This window comes from Coptis chinensis, chromosome 4 (genome assembly GCF_015680905.1).
Source record: "Coptis chinensis isolate HL-2020 chromosome 4, ASM1568090v1, whole genome shotgun sequence".
NCBI classification, from domain to species: domain Eukaryota; kingdom Viridiplantae; phylum Streptophyta; class Magnoliopsida; order Ranunculales; family Ranunculaceae; genus Coptis; species Coptis chinensis.
In genome coordinates this window covers 108,025,494-108,043,776 of record NC_141459.1, presented here as the reverse complement: position 1 = coordinate 108,043,776, position 18,283 = coordinate 108,025,494, and the positions used below count along the sequence as shown (strand labels likewise).

At 37.1% G+C, this 18,283-nt stretch overlaps 1 protein-coding gene, 1 long non-coding RNA gene and 1 pseudogene across 3 annotated transcripts; 1 reads left to right on the top strand and 2 right to left on the bottom strand.

Moving 5' to 3' along the window:
- Positions 1-4,391: 4,391 nt before the first annotated feature.
- Positions 4,392-7,141, top strand: LOC147506891 (phosphatidate phosphatase PAH1 pseudogene; annotated as a pseudogene). Its single transcript, XR_015194020.1, has 3 exons — positions 4,392-4,512; positions 4,627-6,764; positions 6,907-7,141. The product of XR_015194020.1 is annotated as a phosphatidate phosphatase PAH1 pseudogene (transcript).
- On the bottom strand, positions 6,439-7,637 carry LOC147506890 (uncharacterized). The gene is made up of 2 exons (XR_015194021.1): positions 7,035-7,637; positions 6,439-6,953 (listed from the first exon to the last, which is right to left on the bottom strand). It is a non-coding gene; the product is annotated as an uncharacterized LOC147506890 (long non-coding RNA).
- A 7,686-nt stretch (positions 7,638-15,323) lies between these two features.
- On the bottom strand, positions 15,324-16,961 carry LOC147506889 (uncharacterized). The gene is made up of 2 exons (XM_086605853.1): positions 16,654-16,961; positions 15,324-16,569 (listed from the first exon to the last, which is right to left on the bottom strand). The coding sequence occupies exons 1-2, from the start codon at positions 16,959-16,961 to the stop codon at positions 15,324-15,326; spliced, it is 1,554 nt and encodes a 517-aa protein (XP_086461979.1).
- Between the last annotated feature and the right edge of the window lie 1,322 nt (positions 16,962-18,283).

The following is an 18,283-nucleotide window of genomic DNA, read 5'->3' as shown; positions in this document are numbered from 1 at the left end:
GATCTCTTCTAACCTCTCTAAAACTCATATATATGTGGACCAGTGATATTTAATTTCTATATTGAATTTACTTTGGAATACAGAGTTGAAGAGGACTTAGCTCACAGATACAAGAGTGTCCCTGGTTGTTACCAGCTAATGCTCCAACTATATTAACATTGACGATGCTTGACTTGGTAATTATGGGAATGCTTGTGTAGGTGCACCTTCATTGACTTCAATGAAACCTTTCTTTTTGTCTATTGCCGAAAGATAAAGATAGGGATATCTGTAAACTATATGGATGAGTGTCTTGCAGTTGTTCAAGGTGTTGAGCAAGCCATTGAGAAGGGTTGGACATACCTTTGGGTTGAATGTGATTCTACAGGCATTGTGTTCAGTGGCGGAGCCAGGGGGGCCCAGGGTACGCCCTGGCTCACCCTCAATTTTCCGGAAAAAAATATATACTATCAGTAGAACCAAAAAAAAAAAAAAAAAAAAAAAAACAAACAAAATAAAAGGGGGAAAAAAACACCATAAACCCAAACAAAATAAACCCCTCAGGCACTCCACTTCTCCTCCTTAACTCCCTTTTCAATTATTCTACTAAAAAGTTTCTACTTTTCTTGATTTCTTGTGGAGTAACTAGGTAAGACTCACATTATTTAGTTTCTTGTCTTCTTTTTGATCTTTTTGTACTGATTCATATACCATATTATTTAATGACAACTCTTACTTAATTTCTTGTCGTGAATTTACTAAATACTTAGGTTTGCAATTGTAAGGGCAATTTGTCTGTTGTCTATTTTAGATCTATTTTTTGTTGTATTTAGGAGTTTTTTAGGGGAGTCAATGTGTTATAGTGTTAATTATGGTTGTCATTATTGTGAGTGCCGACTGAGACCTGAGGTGTGTTTAATTAAATAGTGGAGTTTACTTTTTTTAGTCAATAGAGGTTGTGTTAGGGACTTAGGGACGAATTTTTATGCCAGATGCAAGATCCCAGCATATTGGTGTTCCTTATGAAGATTGAAGATGTTCCAACCCATGCTAAGGTGTTGGAAAATAATGACTGTAAATAGGTCCTTATGTGGTATGTGGATATGATGACTTTTGGTCAAAGATTGTGGAAATGGACTCGTTACTCGTTAGTGAAGCTAGTAAACTCCGTATGTGATCTTGGTTAATGGGACGTTTGGTAGCTGCTTCTGTAGGTGTTCAAGAAGGAATTTGCACCGTGATCTTGTTCTACTAGCGTTTTCATTATATATTTGTTTAGTGGTGGGTTTTAAAATGTTAAAATGCTCATATTGAGATCTTTTACTCTCGCTCTCAAGTTTCTGCAAAGGATTGCATACCTTAGCGTTGGCATTTACCCGCTCACTTCAATATTCCTCGTTGTCTAGTTGTCTACTGCTTTCTACCGGCTCTTGCCCTCTTCTCTGGACATTACATTTTAGAGACTCTTGATCCAATGTTCCTATTGTATCATTTTATAAGATATTTGATGTTCGAAATATAGTTATTTTGTGGTTGGGTTAAATTTGAATTATTAGTTAAAAGAAATTAGTTATTATTAATTATTTTTTTGTATGTTTGGTTGTTTGGGTGGCTCACCCTCACTCAAATTCCTGGCTCCGCCACTGATTGTGTTAGTTTTTAATTATGGTTAACTAGTATTACACCCTTACTAGATGAGTCCGATGGGAAATTAGGTATCCCTCTAAAAAAAATAATAAAAAAATAAAAAATTGGGTTTGACCGTGTGTTTTTTTCAGTGAAAGTGTAATACTAGTTAACCTTTTTAATTATCACCAATGATCAACCTTGGCAAGTAACGCACATGTGGAAGAATTGTACCCCAAGTCTACTAAAACTGATAACATCTCCAGTTTGGAGAGAACTAAATTTCTCTTTTATTTGCTTCTTTTTGGCATTTTACCACGACTTGATTCCATGACCAAACTAGCTAAATAGGCAACCACACTAGGGGTGGGAATTTGGCCCTAACGACCCTAACCCTACGACCGACCCGACCCTAAGCCCCCATAAAGCCCTCCACAACTAAAGCCCTCACAGAGTTTAGTAGGTAGGGCCGACCCCAATGCCTTCTAGGGCGGGGCTAGGGCTAAGATTCTAAAACATAGGCCGAATTCCTAACCAAGCCCTAACCAAGCCCTAACCGCCCCGTTTTTCATACTTTCACTATAAATACACATACCATAATCATCCAACTCTTTGTTAAATATTTTCAATTAAAATAACATTGTCGCTTTCCATTTATCACTTACACCCAAGCAGTACTTCCAATAACTTGTTTTATATAACAAAAACTTTAACTTACTTAGCGGTAAATGAAGAACAAATGAAAGCACTAGCCTAAAAAATAAGACTTTATTCCTTTTGATCATCAAGTCAAAGTCCATAACTTATTATTCTCAATTTCTTTTCCACTTATTTCTTATAAATTATATTTTTATTCACATCCAAGCCAAGTCTAAAACTAAAGATTTCCTTCCACACCATTAAAGCAAAATACTGAGCGGACATTTTAACATAGAAACCAAAAACAACCTTTGTCGGAAAAATGACATTTGTAATCTCAAACATTTCTCCATCACTTGTTCAAAAGCCAATATTTTCATTTCCATATACAAAGCTTGAATCACTTTTAAATTAGAAGAAAGGTAATATTATATTTGTTTGAATCTATTATAGAAATAATTTATAATATTACAAATAGTTTAACAACTTCCATGACCCTTTAACCAAAACTATTATGTGTTTTTCTTTATATATATTACTTCTTCCTTTTAAAATGATAATATAATTATTTATCTATGTATTTGATGTTAAATGTAATTTTAGTGAGGTTTGAGTCTGAGGAAGAACAAATTCAACTCTCGATGTCTTGATTCGTTAGATTGTGGATGTGCATTTTAAATTTTGGACTTATCTGCGATTATTACTAGATTGGTTGGACTTTGAGTTTGTAGATTATTATACATTTTTGTAATATAAATGAGTTTTAAACCTGATGTAGTAAAAAAAAATATATAGGCGACCTAAAAGCCCTAATTCCCTAAAGCCTTTTAAAGAGGCTTTAGGTCGGTGGTCGAGGCTTGAGGTTTTCGACTTGACCGGCCGGCCCGACCCGCCCTATGCTGACTTTAGGGCGGGCCGACCCGGCCCTAATATCTTAAGGGCTTTAAATGTTTAGGGCCGGGCTAGCCCAACCCGGCCCATTGCCCACCCCTAAACCACACTACCAACCGATCAATGGGGTCGTGGTCAGAAGTAAACTTCTTCGTAGACGCTGCTGATAATGAATGGTAGAGTGTAGGCCACATTGAATTGGAAGACCAGATGGAAGCTCCTCACCAACCTTCAAATTTTCTCAAGGTTTCTTTTGTACTTTCTTCAGAACATTTTAGCAACCAGATGGCTACTCCTTCAGTGAGGGTTGAACCTGTCACTACCCACTCTACAATTCTATTTCCCTTTTCTTGTCTTTTAATACAAACTAGTTTTGAACACATGGCTACGCCACTCTCTGCCACAATTTGCACCGACCAATGTTTTCAAAAAAATTCTTAACACATATTAACCCCTAAAAAAAACATAACAAATATTAAAATAATATAAAAACAATTATCTTGTAATTGAAGATGCAAAATAGGGACAAAATCGTTCAATAGTTTGTATTGAGAGAGACAACTCAATCAAGAAAGTTAGCTCACGCCACCAGTAAGTTTCGTTTTTTACTTTTTAGCTCCTAAATAAAACAACTATTACATTTCTATTTAGCTGACTTTTTTGTATTTTAAAATAGAAACTGGGGTACAGTAGTCTGAATTGGTGCGAACGGAATTTTCCACGGCAAACCGCTCACTTGCATGCGCCTCATTACACCATGCGCCTCATGCCCTCATTATAGGGTAGAATAGAATTCGGAGCAAAACCAACGAAACAAAAATTATTAGCTCATGATATCCACTCTTTTTTTTTTCGATAACTGGCTCATGATATCCACTCGTATATGTTGTACTGACCTTAAAAATCTTAACGCACCTCCCACGTTTTCCATCTGATCAACAGTTTGCTAGCAAAGTGCGACAAGGAACATACCCAGTAGACACAGTGTCGTACGTGTGCAACTCAAAAACGACAAACACGTGTTTAGTTCATCTTATTATTCCATTTTCCCATTTTTTATGTTTATGTAACGTACCAATAAGTCACAACAAATTCTCAATGTACAAAAAACCCCTTCCCACTAATCCCCATTTACAACTCCAGTAATAAAGTTCACTACGTAATAATACATAACCACGAAGGCTATAAAAGTAATATCCCGTACTTTTCACACTAATCGTTATCCAATTTCAATTCCCCAGAAAATATTTACCAGGAAAAAACAGAAGTCATCTGTTTCATCACTCTTTCTTCTTCTCAGCTTGTCAGGAGAGGACCCAACTCAAAACTCAAAACTCCAAATTCACATTCTCTCTCTCCTAACTTAGCAATTTTCTGGTAAAGTTATGTTCTTTTTGATCAATTGTAATACATGTATACATAGTTTAAATCATTGTTATGATAATTTAACTCTAATTTTGAACATTTGGTTCTTGTTTTCTTTGCATGCAGATATCAAGAATAAGAAGACAGAAAAAAAAATAAATAAATAAAGTAAGAAATAAGGAAAGAGATTTTTTTTTTTTTTTATATTCTTTTCTTTTATTGCCTGTGCATTTTTGTTTCTTGGCATTAGAAATAATTAAAAAGATTAATTTTATGTTAATCTGTTGAAAGAATTGAGCTATAGTCTTGAATAATGATTAGTAAAGTAGGGAGTTTTATATCACAAGGGGTATATTCAGTAGCAACACCATTTCATCCATTTGGTGGAGCTGTAGATGTTATTGTTGTTGAACAACAAGATGGGACTTATCGAAGCACGCCTTGGTATGTTCGGTTCGGTAAATTTCAAGGTGTTTTGAAAGGTGCTGAGAAGATGGTTAGGATTTCGGTTAATGGGGTTGAAGCGAATTTTCATATGTATCTTGATAATTCCGGGGAAGCATATTTTATTAGAGAGGTTGTTGTTTCGAGTAATGAGGATGGGGATAAGAATTTGGATAGTTTGGTAACCACGGGGGGTGATGGTGGTGAGAAGAATGAAGATACTAGTGTGAGTATTTGTAGAAACAAGAGTGATGTAGATAATGCTGAGCGTAGTGATGGAATTGAGAACAGTGAACTTGATGGTGAAACGAGGTTATATGAATTCGAAGGCCAACCACCGTCTTGTGAAGATTCTGTTGAGTCGACAGATTATAGAGCTTATTATGAGCGGTTAGAACAAGCTGACGATCAGAGTTCTGATTCGGAGGTAGTACTGTTTAGTGTGGATGGCCATGTACTAACAGCACCCATCTCTTTAGAAGTAGACAATGTAGATAATCTGCAATTGAGCACCCCACAGTTTCATTTGGGTCCTGGCGAGGGAGCTGATTTTGATGGAGACAATGAGGATTATACATCTGGTCAGGAAACATGGACTGCCGATTTTGGTAACATAGAGGCTTCAGCACCTCTTAATTCTGGAGAAGATTATAGCAATGCCTTTGGGAAAGTTTCAGAGAATAGCACGCTTAATGTAGACATGCAGGTTCTAAGAAGAATAAAAGTACTTTTCTTTAAACTTCTTTCCAGATGTGTTTTTTTGTATGGGTCTTCCTTGGTGGAGTATAGCGTATATGTATGGGCCTAGACATAATCTAGTCAACTTAACTGCTTGAAGGGCAATACTGGAGTGTGAATGTGTGATCACTGGTTATTTTACACTATAAATATGCTATTTGAGCTAAACGAGCCGAGCTTCATCAAGCTCATTTGTTACACGAGCTTTAATTTGAGCTCGAGCTCGGCTCATATAGTAAACGAGCGAGCTCGAGCCGAGCTTAAATGAGCCAAGCCCAAGCCGAGCTCCGAGCCCTCGGCTCAAATTCCACCCTTAAGTGTGATCACTGGTCATTTTATCTTGTTGGAATGCCAGTTGCTGTGGTCTTGGCTTTCTTTGCCGATTTTGACTTTAAAGGCTTATGGTTTGGCATGTTAGCAGTTCTGACAAACAATAAGGGAGTCTACAGTTAAGGGAGCTGAACTGCTGAACTTGCAGCAGTTCTGACAAACAATGTAAGGGTGCGATCCCTTGTAACTTTAATGACCTATCAAGTTGTAATAGATTTTGATGACCTATCAAGTTGTCCTTTGAAAATAATGGAAAGAACAATTGCACGTACTTGTTTCTTCTTCTCACTAGTGTTCCGATTAATTTTTTGTTTACTATTTTAAAATCTTTATATTTTTGGTATGTACTAACTCAACTTGTTTCTATCATCTGAAATTCTGAATAGCCCATCTAAGCAGTTACTAGTACTAGTTCGAACCCAGAAATGCATTTCAAATGAAGTGAGCTTTCGATATACTTGAGTATTAATTGTTTGCTATCAGCTGACATTAGCATCACAAAAATTGCTTGACCTCGAGGCCCACTTCCAATCCCAGTTTTGGAATTTGTCAGAATGTCAATACCCAACTCATGTTATAAATGTCAGAAAAGCAAACACACAAGCAAAACAAGCCCCAGAGAGCTCTTCTTCCAGTTTCTTGTCTCAGCTCAAAAAGGAAAGAAAAAAAAATGATAAAATGGCTAAAAAAAATTGCGCGCTGGATTCGGGGCTTCCTTTCTTTGGCTTGTTTGTTTGGTTTACTTCACCCAGGTTTGAATTCTCAAATATATATTTTCCCTTCTCATTTCGGAATGTTAGGATTTTTTTTCCATCCTTGTTTCGTGGGTTGTTTATTATCAGAACTGCTGAACTGCTGCTGCACAAAGCTGCCAGAACTGTTGAACTGCTGCAGGCCTTGTGATTTTCCACTACTTGTAACAAAGACTGATTCCAGCAAACCTGAAAGTCACACGCAAACAACAAAATAGGAGGGTGCTCAGGCCAAATAAGGGGAAGACTAGCAGCAAAATTTCTTCTTACAGAGTCGCACAATGTTTAAATTTCAGGGTGTTACTGTCATATCAGCTTATGTAAGTAATGACTATATAATCTCCATCAATGAAACAACAAGCTACTTTCGGAAGGTCCACGGAACTGATCAATAAAACATAACGAAATAATGATGAGAAAAATACAACATTATGTTAAAACTACTGAGGTAGTACTAATCAGATGACAATAGCACACAAACTACTGAGCTACTAGCTTTTAATTTGAATCAAATCTTGGAACATTGCGACTCATTACAGGTACCGTAGGGTCTGGATTCTTGATGATCCAGACAAACAGAGACGCACAAAAAAATACCAAAATCACTTTCATATATCAAGTAGAGGATCAGAAAAATACCAAAATGCAACCTAGGAGTAATTAATAACAAAAATAACTACCAAACGAACCAATAACAAATCTAGGATCGTAACGACATACATATCAAGCTAAAACATACTGCATGACTACATTTAAGTTTCATAACAAGTCAGATGAAACATCGATCATACCGTAATATCATCATAGTAGTGAAACTTCATCAAAATAGAACGTTGAAACACAAATCAATTCCAACATTTTATCAACAACTCATAAAATGTTCACAAATACATCAAAACCAACAGTGTAACTTTAGATAGCAGAAATGGATTATTAGTTTTTACCTCTTCGGGCATTCTCAAAGAGTTCTCATCAACTCCAACCAAAGTCCTAACCATTTTACAAGCATAACTCCTAAAACCCAATTATTCACACCAATCATTTAGTAAAACCCAAACAGCTAGCAACCAAACACAAACTAAAACAACAAGTAATTAGCAAAAACCGCATGTATCAATTAAAAAAAAAAAAAAAAAAAAATTGAACAAATATTTCAAAATATTCCAAAAGTACATACCTTGTGAGAATCAAGAATGGGGGTTTTTGGGTTCTTCAAATCGAATTTTAAGATGGGTTCTTTAAATTTGGGTGTTTGAAAATCGAAAATAAGGGGTTTTGGGTTTGATTTTGGGTTTTTCGGTGGTTTTGATTTTGTTGATGATTTGTTGTTGATGATTTCGGTGGTTTTGATTTTGAATTTGTTGTTTGTTAAGTTTGTTAATGATCTTAGTTTGTTGTTTGCTGGGAGGAAATTTCGAAACCCAAACCCTTCGTAAAAGTAGAATTTTGAAACCCAGACCCTTCGAAATATCGTTTTTCATCGACCGATCGGCTATGATCCACCGGCCCGATATTCTCATTTTTGGATCTTTCGAAATTCTCATTGCCTACCTAGGCAGCCCGATATATATATCAGGCCGGCTATGTCGAGATACTATTCTAACATACTATCTTGACCTACCCGTAACCGTCGGATCTTCTGAGAATTTAACGTCCGGATATACTTCTAACAAATCAAACAAATTAAAGGGGGAAAAAACGACAATTTTTTTTCATAAAAAAAAAAAACCATTTTCTTTTCACGTTGCTTTTTGGGTTTCTTCCTCAAAACCCCACAACCCCACCTATGTTCTTTAAGTACTCCAAGGTGGATGGAAATGGATTTGATAAATGCATAAAGCCGCCCTTGAATGAGGCCCCTCCTCTCTAGAAGGGCCTTGAATTAGGCTATATAGGGAAAAAGTGGTACATCTATGGTGTCGGAAATCATTGTAAGGGAGGTCAGAAATTAGTCATCACTGTAGCGATTAGCAAAAAAACAGAAAGGGGGTTCCAAAAACTGGTCGCAACTATTAAAGCTTAGAGCATTTGCAATGCAGGTGATAGAGGGGGGGAAGTGATAACTATCACCTACTTTCCTCTAAAAGTCTTTGTAATGCAATCTTTGGGTGATAAACTTCGGTGATAGTTTTCCCGAGTTCAAAACAAGGTGAAACCTTCCACCGAGTTTATCACTGACTTGTTAACTTCGGACGGGATGTTGGATTCCGTCTCGTGGGTTTTTTTTTCGGACGGGATGTTAGATTCCGTCTCGCATGATTTTTCGGTTTTTTTTTCGATTTTTTAAATTTCGGCGGGATGTTTCATTCCGTCCCGGAGGAGCCATTTTTCAATTTTTATGTCCGGGCGGAATCCAACATCCCGTCCGAGATATTTTTTATCACTTTGCTTTCGCACGCGATTTCACTTGTTTATCACCGGGTTGGTGATAGAGGGGGTGAAAAGTGAGGAGGTGGCGGTGATAGAGGGGGTGAAAACTATCACCTGCATTGCAAATGCTCTTATGCAAAGAATGAGGACGTTACTCCTTTTTATAATCCAATTTTTTCAGTGAGTATAACGTCATATATTGCTTGCAACGTGTGACGAGCTCTTGTAGCACTGGGACTGTGGCCCTGTTGGAGTTTAGTAGGTGTCGTGATATGGTTCATTTGGATGCAATTAATTTTGTGCTGGTAGATAGTGTTTTACTGGTTGGGAACAATGACTCTAATCATTATGAGTCACGAAACAAATTGTCTTCTTATTGATTGGTACTGGAATGATGTATCTGGATAAATTGTGCCCCATCTATTTTATTCCCGCTTACCCTCTTGTAGTAAGAGTGTAAGACAGATACCATGAGCATTTGCGCAACTTCAAATTCGATCATCCTTCAAATGGATTCTCCAGAAAATAGAAACAATGACTTCGACAATCCTACTTTTCATTCTTTTGTCTTCGATATGATATTCATCTCCTCCATGCAAAACATCTTCATCGTCGATATTGATTGTTATTACAAAGTAGAAATGGGAAAAAGAATAATAAATTTTTGTCAATTTTTTTTTTTCAGTACAACCAACCGAATTTTTTTTACGGCAACGAAAGCCGAGAAGAAGAAGAAAATGGTTTTTCTTTTGTGAAAAAAATTGATGTTTTTGCCCCTTTTAATTTGTTTGATTTGTTAGAAGCATATATGGACATCAAATTCTACAAGATATGTTGGTTGGCTGGGTATGGTATGTTAGAATAGTATTTCGACGTAGCCGGCCCGTATATATATGTGCATCGATTACGATAATACGATTAGATTGAGTTGGGCGATTTAATATCGACAAGTGTGCGAACCGTGCTACGCATCGGTGTTTTTTCAAGTCTTTAAACCTGTCACTCTAACATTTCTCGGATAGTATGATTTTTGTTGCTCTAACATCTCTTGGATAGTATGATTTTTTGAGTTCTAGTTCTAATCTAAAAAATAATATAAAAATATTTGGAGGGATTTTAGTGACGTGAAGGAGGTATGATTTTTTGAATTCTAGTTCTAATCTAAAAAATAATATAAAAATATTAGGAGGGGTTGAATATAATTTTAGTGAAATGAGGTTTTCTAAATTATTTTAAATAATATGAAACTAATTCTAATTTCAGTAAAGTGATGGAGTTTTTTGTAAATTGTTTAAAAATAAATGAGCTAAATTAGAATAATTAAGGGAGGTAGTTCTAAAATCTTAAAATAGAGAGATTAGAAATACACTGTTCGGTTGAAAAGTATGTCTCCTAAAGACCCGACTATATGTAGATAAACAAAGTGCAACATATTTAGTTACTCATAGTTTCATGTTCAATCACCCAAAAAAACATCTCCTTATATTCAAACTTCTAACCTTTATACACATCAAACTTTTATAATAATAATTAAAAAAAAAAACAAAAAAGACAAAATTCTAACCTTTTTATATGACTCTTCCTCCAATCTATCCTTATTCGCAGCAACCCACACTTGATAACCTCTCAACAAAGCCCTTCATATATATAAATTGGTGTGGAGTTGGTGTGTATGTGTAATACAGTGAAATTGGTGTTTGATTTCGATTGCAAGAGAAATTAGTGTTTGATTTCGATTGGAATTGGTAATTAGTGTTTGATTTCGATTGGAATTGGTGGGTGTTTGATTTAGAGGTATTTAGTAAATATTTCAAACTCAAAGGAGAAATGGCTAAATAATAAGAAAAGAGAGATTTAAATTTGCCTACTCGAGAGTTGAGGAGGCTTCCGATAGATCCGCCTATCATATAGTCTAGAGATACGATATCTTGTCATCTTAAACGGCAAGTTTTGTATTTATTTGTATCTTGGTGGACTCTTGTGAAATAGCAATACCACTTGCAGTTTTGTTCAGGTGTTTACACGTCATGGAAGAGTGAGTCATGATATATGATCCCCTATTCTCTAAATGGGCTCGAATTTGGAAGCAGACGTAGAGACCCCGAATCACATCCTCCATAAACATAATAATGTAAAAGGCGGCATTTATTATAGAACTACTAGTGAATGCCCGTGCCAGTCGGCACTCTAGACACATTGCTTTTGAACAACACCCCAAGAGAGACCATCTCTATGGTAGCATTGTATCGATGATATAACCATTTTCAACAGTTTTATACTTCATAATCATTTCATACGCATACTCAAGTGAGTTTAATTATTGCAATTCTATGCATTTCATTTCTCACAAACCAATAACTCATTACACATACTCTTATACATTCATTAATTTAATACATATCGAATGAGAATGATGAAAATAAAGGGAGAGTCTTCAATTAAGAGCATCATCATTTTTTTTTTTAAAAATAAAAAAATCCAAAGCCAGAGTCTCCTTTGTATTTTCAACATTTCAAAACCTAAATCTGTCATAACCCACGAAAATCAAACAATACAATTCTCATAGATCAACCATACCAAAATATATAATTTCATATTTATACATAACACAAATTACTTCTAAAACTAAAAGACAACTCATTAAACAAAGAAAGAAGACTTTGCATAATTTTTCACATGGGGCTAATTCTAGTAACGAAAGAAAAAATAAAATAAAATAAATACTCCACCACTTTATCGAGTTCCTCATTTCTCTCATTCTCCTCTATATGCATATCTGTTCACACCATTCTCGCTACCATATGGATAAATCCGCCATGGAGCAAAGACTACAATCATGTCAAAAAATTATGGCAATTTAACTTGGTACCTAAAAACAAACCACATACACATGATTTTTTAGACTTGATACATTTAGCATATTGTTTACAAAAAGAGATGGTTTTCAAAATAAAATAATCTCTATTCTTATTTTTAAGTATCCACGCTATCATCAACAAAAAAAACTATCATAAAACTTACATAGCATATATATGGATACAATATATTCTTTATTTTCTAAATCAATAAAAATAACATTCTTTAATTTCTCACTTGCCTTTTCTCATTGGTATCGATGTCCTTAGAGAAGAACTTATCGACATTTGTAGTACAATTTCTTGCATTAGGTGGAAGAAAACTCGATATTCTTTTGAAGAAGTACATCCGGACATGGCCACATAGAGTTGCCCATGACTGAAAACCGGTGTCCTCAAATCAATGCCAACATATTTCACCGACCGCCTTGCGACTTATTAATTGTCATGGCATAAGCTAGTCGAACAGGGAATTGTCGTCTTGATAGTTTGAAAGGCAACTCTGCATTTGAGGGAGCCAGAGATATTCTTGGGATGAGTACCGGATTTCCAGCTTTCTCTCCAGTCAAAATTTTGGCTTGAAGGACTTTACTTCGCATTATTGAAGCACCATAAGTCGGTGGTCCCATTGCAAAGCCCATCTTTAGGTGTTATGTTCCCGAAAGCAACATTATAGGGCATCCGTGTTTTAACTTGAGATTGAAAGGTGGTAAGCTAGAAGGGTCGAGGGAGTTCAGAAACTCGGTGGGATAGTGAGCCCCACTTGGATTATCAATATCATCTTCGATGATTTTATCTGCCGCCAAATACTCAAGCGCTTCACCAGGAAACAAATTCAGTGCAACCTCATTAATTGCACTCACATCATCATTACGGGCAGCAAGAATAGTGCGATCAGTTAAGAAATTTGGAGACGGTGTGTCCATAACATCCAATGGGGATAGACAGAGAAGATGAGTTCTTGGATATTGGTACACTTAATGATTCCATTCGGCAATTGTACGCATTCTTTGGGATTTGAACCAATCTAAATGAATCAAAGCAAAAAATGAATTCATTAGTTTCTAAAATAGTTCGTTTATATATGGAACTAATGGAGAAAAAAAACATTCTAATTAGAAGGCATTAGTAGCACACCTCCAACAAAAAATCGGCGAATTCGACATTCTCGGACTCTGCCATTTCAAGCCGCATGTTCTGTACCAAGTGCAAAACTTCTAAATAACTCCAAAGGAAAGAGCGCCGTAGTGATGCACCAACAAATTGCTCTCTCGCCTAACGTATATAACAAAGGTGTTTGTCGAAAATCACCACCAAGAACTCGTAGTAATACCACCAAATATCTTCTTGTTTCCACAAATATCTTGAAGTGTTCTATCCACGACCCTCAACACAAGATATCTATGTTGCATGGGCACCTCGTCCCAAACAATTAGTTTTGTTTCTTTAAATAGGTCAGCAAGGTCAGAATGTTTAGTGAAGCCGCAAAAAGTGGTATCCATCACATCAATTGGAATTTTAAATGTAGAATGAGCAGTGCGTCCACCAGACAATAATAGAGATGCAATTCCTGATGATGCCACCATGATGACAATAAGACCCGTGCTGCGGCAGGCCTTTGCAATTGTATTATACAAAAAAGTTTTCCCTGTACCAGCTGCTCCATTCAAAAAGAAAAGTTTGCCCTTGTCACCATATAATCTTGAATCGGGCCACAACAAGATAAGCATGAAGTTGTTCGGCATTAAGATCTAACTCACATCAATCGCGCAGCCTCTTCTCCTATGCTTCATCTTTGAAGTTGGCGTTGTTCCCAAATGAGCCTATTGCCAACAATTTTGCTCCAATCCTCCTTTTGCTTTGGCATGGGCGGAAATCTTCCAATGTCTTCCCAGATTCTAAAAGGATTTGTTCCACCGTGATATAAGTCGTAATCATTATTTGCTCATCGGTTGGATCCGGGATGTCGGGCTTTGTTCGGGCCGTCCAAGATCATCACATATACTCGATGCAAATTTGCTCCAAAGTAGATCCGGGTCGTAACGGATGACACTCTAAAAGAATTACACAAAACAACCTCCGTAGTTGATATCCAGTTTTCATTATCGCCGCCTCTTCTAGGCATTGTATCCACTCATCATCAGCTTCCAACAGCCCACGGGCAATACATGCTTCTTTGTATGTGCTGTACACGGTATCACCGACTTTATAAAGATATGCAAAGGAGGTAGGCCCTTTTACAACAGTAAGTAGCAAACGTAGATAAAACCTCTCCCCGGCATTGGGGCTTGCAAAATACATCCTACCAATGGAAGGTCCCTGAGTCCTAGGAGTCCACTCTTGAGAGTCTTTGTGGAAAACATAGTGTCGTGGAAACTCTTGATAGGTATATGCACGTGCATCTGGATCTTCAGCACAACGCTTAAAGAAAGCTGTCAGTGTTGAAGTTTGGTCTCTTGCTCGGGCAAGAATTGCATCCATGGGCTCTTTGCTATTGAAAACAACCCTATGCATACCTTCCAAATGAAGCGCCAATCGTTGGACACTTGGAAACTCTTTATGCATTGGATTTTGAAATAGATGCCATGCAAAATTGGTCCAATGTACCTTGCATCGATATATTGTCAATCTCATCATTTGTTCCCCCGCCACCCATTGTTGCTTTGTCATAACCTTTGTAGATGTACTTGTTAATATATTTAACAGCTTGACACGATGCACAAACTTCAACATTGATATGGCAAATCAAACATTTCGCATGATATGCATTGTAGGGAACAACATCTCCATTATCAACTTTAACCATTTTATTCTTCCTCTTCACAAAATATTTCTTGCCGCTGTCGCTTTTCGGTAAATGGAGTAATCCTTTTTATCCATAATTGTTTCCTCCACAAACTCTTTTGGATAGCTTTTAGTGCATCGACCATTTTCCATACATGAAGCACTCGGATCTCGATCACCACAGGGGCCATGAACCATGCACTTCTTCACTGTTTCAAACAATGCAGGGTGGGTGTCAGGGTCTGGGAATTCAGCACATAGAAATTTATCAACTTGCTCACTGTTTCGGATCTTGTCATCATGCGCAAGAAATAAAAGGCAATGCATGTGTGGAAGACCGCGCTTCTGAAATTCAATGGTATAGACATATGCAACCACCTGACCGAAGATATCATTCTTCAAGATTTCTTTCATAATTGCTTTTCGTTTCAGCTCGAATACTCGTGCAACTATTTCAGGCGGGTGTCGGGTTTGGTGTTCCTTGAGCGCATCTTTAATTTCCTGCCAATTAGGGTTTGCGAATCCACCGTAAAGAAAAATATCCGGGTGCTTATAGTGCCGGGTGATAGCCATTGAATCCTCGAAAAATCTCGTACATGTGCCTTGGACTTCCAACATGTGAGGAAGGCAAAATGAACCGTTGGCCAATTTGATCAGGACTTAATCCCTCAAGTGCAACATCTGTCAAGCACTTGTACACATCCGAACGGATGGTGTCTTGATTTAGTCTAATGTATCGCAGACGGTTCTGTTCATATGCAGCCCAAGCATCAACCAAAAATTCATGCAACAATTTACACCCCAGTAAGATGGATGAGTACTCTGTGGGTCGTTCAAACAAACGGTAGGCGTAATACAATAATTGGGTGAGTCTTGCATTGCTTGGAGCATTTCTCTTGACGTCCCACAACTTTAAATCAGGTGACCAACCCAAATCCCCATAAGGAAACAGAAGAACATAATGCAAAGGCAAATAAGCGGGATGACATTCGCTTATCCGTTCCAACTCATGCCCTCCTCTCAAAGCCGGTACAATATCACGCATGGCATCAACCTTACTCCCATCTCCAGGCAATATCACTGCAATCTCATCAGTTGTCGGAAGGTTGTACCTTCGTCTATCCGAACGCGGATCATAGTGTAGATGGACCGGAACATTGTTATTCTCAGAAGCATTTTCAGTTAAAACCTCAAATGCTTGCTTATAGATATCACAAAACTTGTGGGTCTGCAAAAGAGTTTCTTGTACAGTTTTCAACACTTCCCTTGACAAATTCGGATTACGATTGTGGCGGTGATCCAAAGCAGCTAGGGGATCATAAATATAAAGTTGTGAAAACTTAGGTTCCATCCCTGGATCAGGCAACAATGAACCGATTTGATGCCGCAACTCTCCATGAACAGTGAATGAGGTAGGACCACGTCCATGTAACACACGATCGTTAAATTTACAACCAAGACTGGTAAAGGCATTACACACATTGTATTGCCGAATCTGCTCACGGAATAATCTTGCACGTTTATTAGATCCTTCGAATAAAGATTTAAGTGCCGGAGGCAGTGGAGAAAGAAGCGGTAGCTTAACTTTTCCTTGTAAACAGCAAGTTCCAAATAAAGGTCGGTTGCGCCTTGATTTCGATAACTGTTCATCTTTCCAATGAAGGGCCGAACAAAATGGACAAAGAACATCCATCTTTCCCAAAAAGTGACGGCGATTTGGAACTGGAAGCGCATGACCTCTATGAGAATTAAGAATTTCTTCTTCACTTTCGTCAAATCCAGTCATATCATGATCACTGCAAAAATAGACCTATGATATATCACGCTTTACGATATGTTGAAACCTAACATAAGAGTGAGAATTTAAGCGCTTAACTTACATAGTGTTATTCTCACAACTTTGCATTGTTACATCTTTTGTGACTGGAGGCTGGCTTTCTCTGTAAGAGATATCATACATTGATGAAGATGACCCAACTTCGTACGTTGACCTCGTCTTCTTAAAGGAATCTGCAATGTAATCAGACATAACATCTTTTTCTCTCTGTCTCCGATTTTGTTGTGCTATAGTAATTTGATCGTGATTTAGAGGCACTTGCATTTCCCTTTCTCTTCGAAGACGTTGTGCAACAGATCTCCGATTAGGAGGTGCAATAGATCTTTGACTGGGAGGCACAACAGATAACATATTGGGAACCGTAATAAAACTTCGATTAGGAGGCATAACATATAGCCTAGTGAGAACTGCAGTGGATCTTCGATTAGGAGGCACAACAGATAGCCTATTGGGAGCTGCAGTAAATTTTCGATTAGGAGGCACAACAGATAGTCTATTAGGAGCTGCATTAGATCTTTGATTATGAGGCACAACCGATGGAGAAGGAGTAGATCTTCGATTATGAGGCACAACAGATGGAGAAGGAGTAGATCTTCGATTATGAGGCACAACCGATGGAGAAGGAGTATATCTTCGATTATGAGGCACATCAGATGGAGAAGGAGTAGATCTTCGATTAGGAGGCACATATACTAAATTGGGGGGCGTAGCATATCTTCGATGGGGAGGCACATATATCGGATTGGGAGGCGAATGAGGATGTCGTCTTTGTGGAATTGATCGTGGTGAATTAACTCCTTTCCCTCTCTTTCATTTCTCCAAATTTGTGGTAATGAAGTCGCGACCTAAGATACACCCGCTAATATGTTGATATAGTTGTACTTTCGTAAATAACAAACAATCAATATAATGATAGATATGTAATCGACAAATATATATGTGTGAACAAATATATGTGTGTGATAGACAAAGTGAAATCACATATAATAGTATTTCATATCTTTTGTAATTCGCTCTTTGCACACGCCTTTGAATTCGCTCTTTCACCATGATTGCCTAGGAAGGAAATTATGCGAGAAAGTTAAATGGTATAATAATTGAAATGATGGTTTAATAAGGGAGTTCGAGAACAAAAGCGGGTTAAATATTATACCTGAAATATTGGTTTAGGGGATTTCTAACCAACTTATGTGAAACTCAAGAGAAGCTTATGAATATCCTCCCAACAAAAATCAAATTAAGTTCAAACAATGTTGTAATAGACTGATTTTCATGATAGACAATATTCAAATGACATTTCGATTCCCGTAAATAACAAACAATCAATATAATGATAGATATGTAACTGGACAAAAGCGGGTGAAATATTATACCTGGAATATTTTTGTGATGAATGAATTAGAAACAAAATTGAGTCGAAAGGGATTATGACTACTTACGTTAAAACCACACTAACCGGAGGTGTTTTTTGGCACTTTTGCAGTAGATTTCTTGATCATCTTGATGATATCATCTGTGCCATTAAAAGAGAAAAAAATATATTATGCTTTGCAATTTCCAAAGAGCAAATGCAAGTGCCAAAGAGTCGAACAGAGTGGTAGGACAATAAACCCTCAAATTCACCCAAAATTGGTCTTGCTGTGAGATTGACAATTGAAATTGAATTCTCTCAA

Excerpts from the sequence above, each read along its gene's own strand:
- LOC147506889 (XM_086605853.1), bottom strand. The coding sequence starts at position 16,961 with ATGTTATCTGTTGTGCCTCCCAGTCAAAGATCTATTGCACCTCCTAAT. Across the intron at positions 16,570-16,653 it reads AGTTGTGAGAATAACACTAT|TGATCATGATATGACTGGAT; the intron begins GTAAGTTAAGCG and ends CTATTTTTGCAG.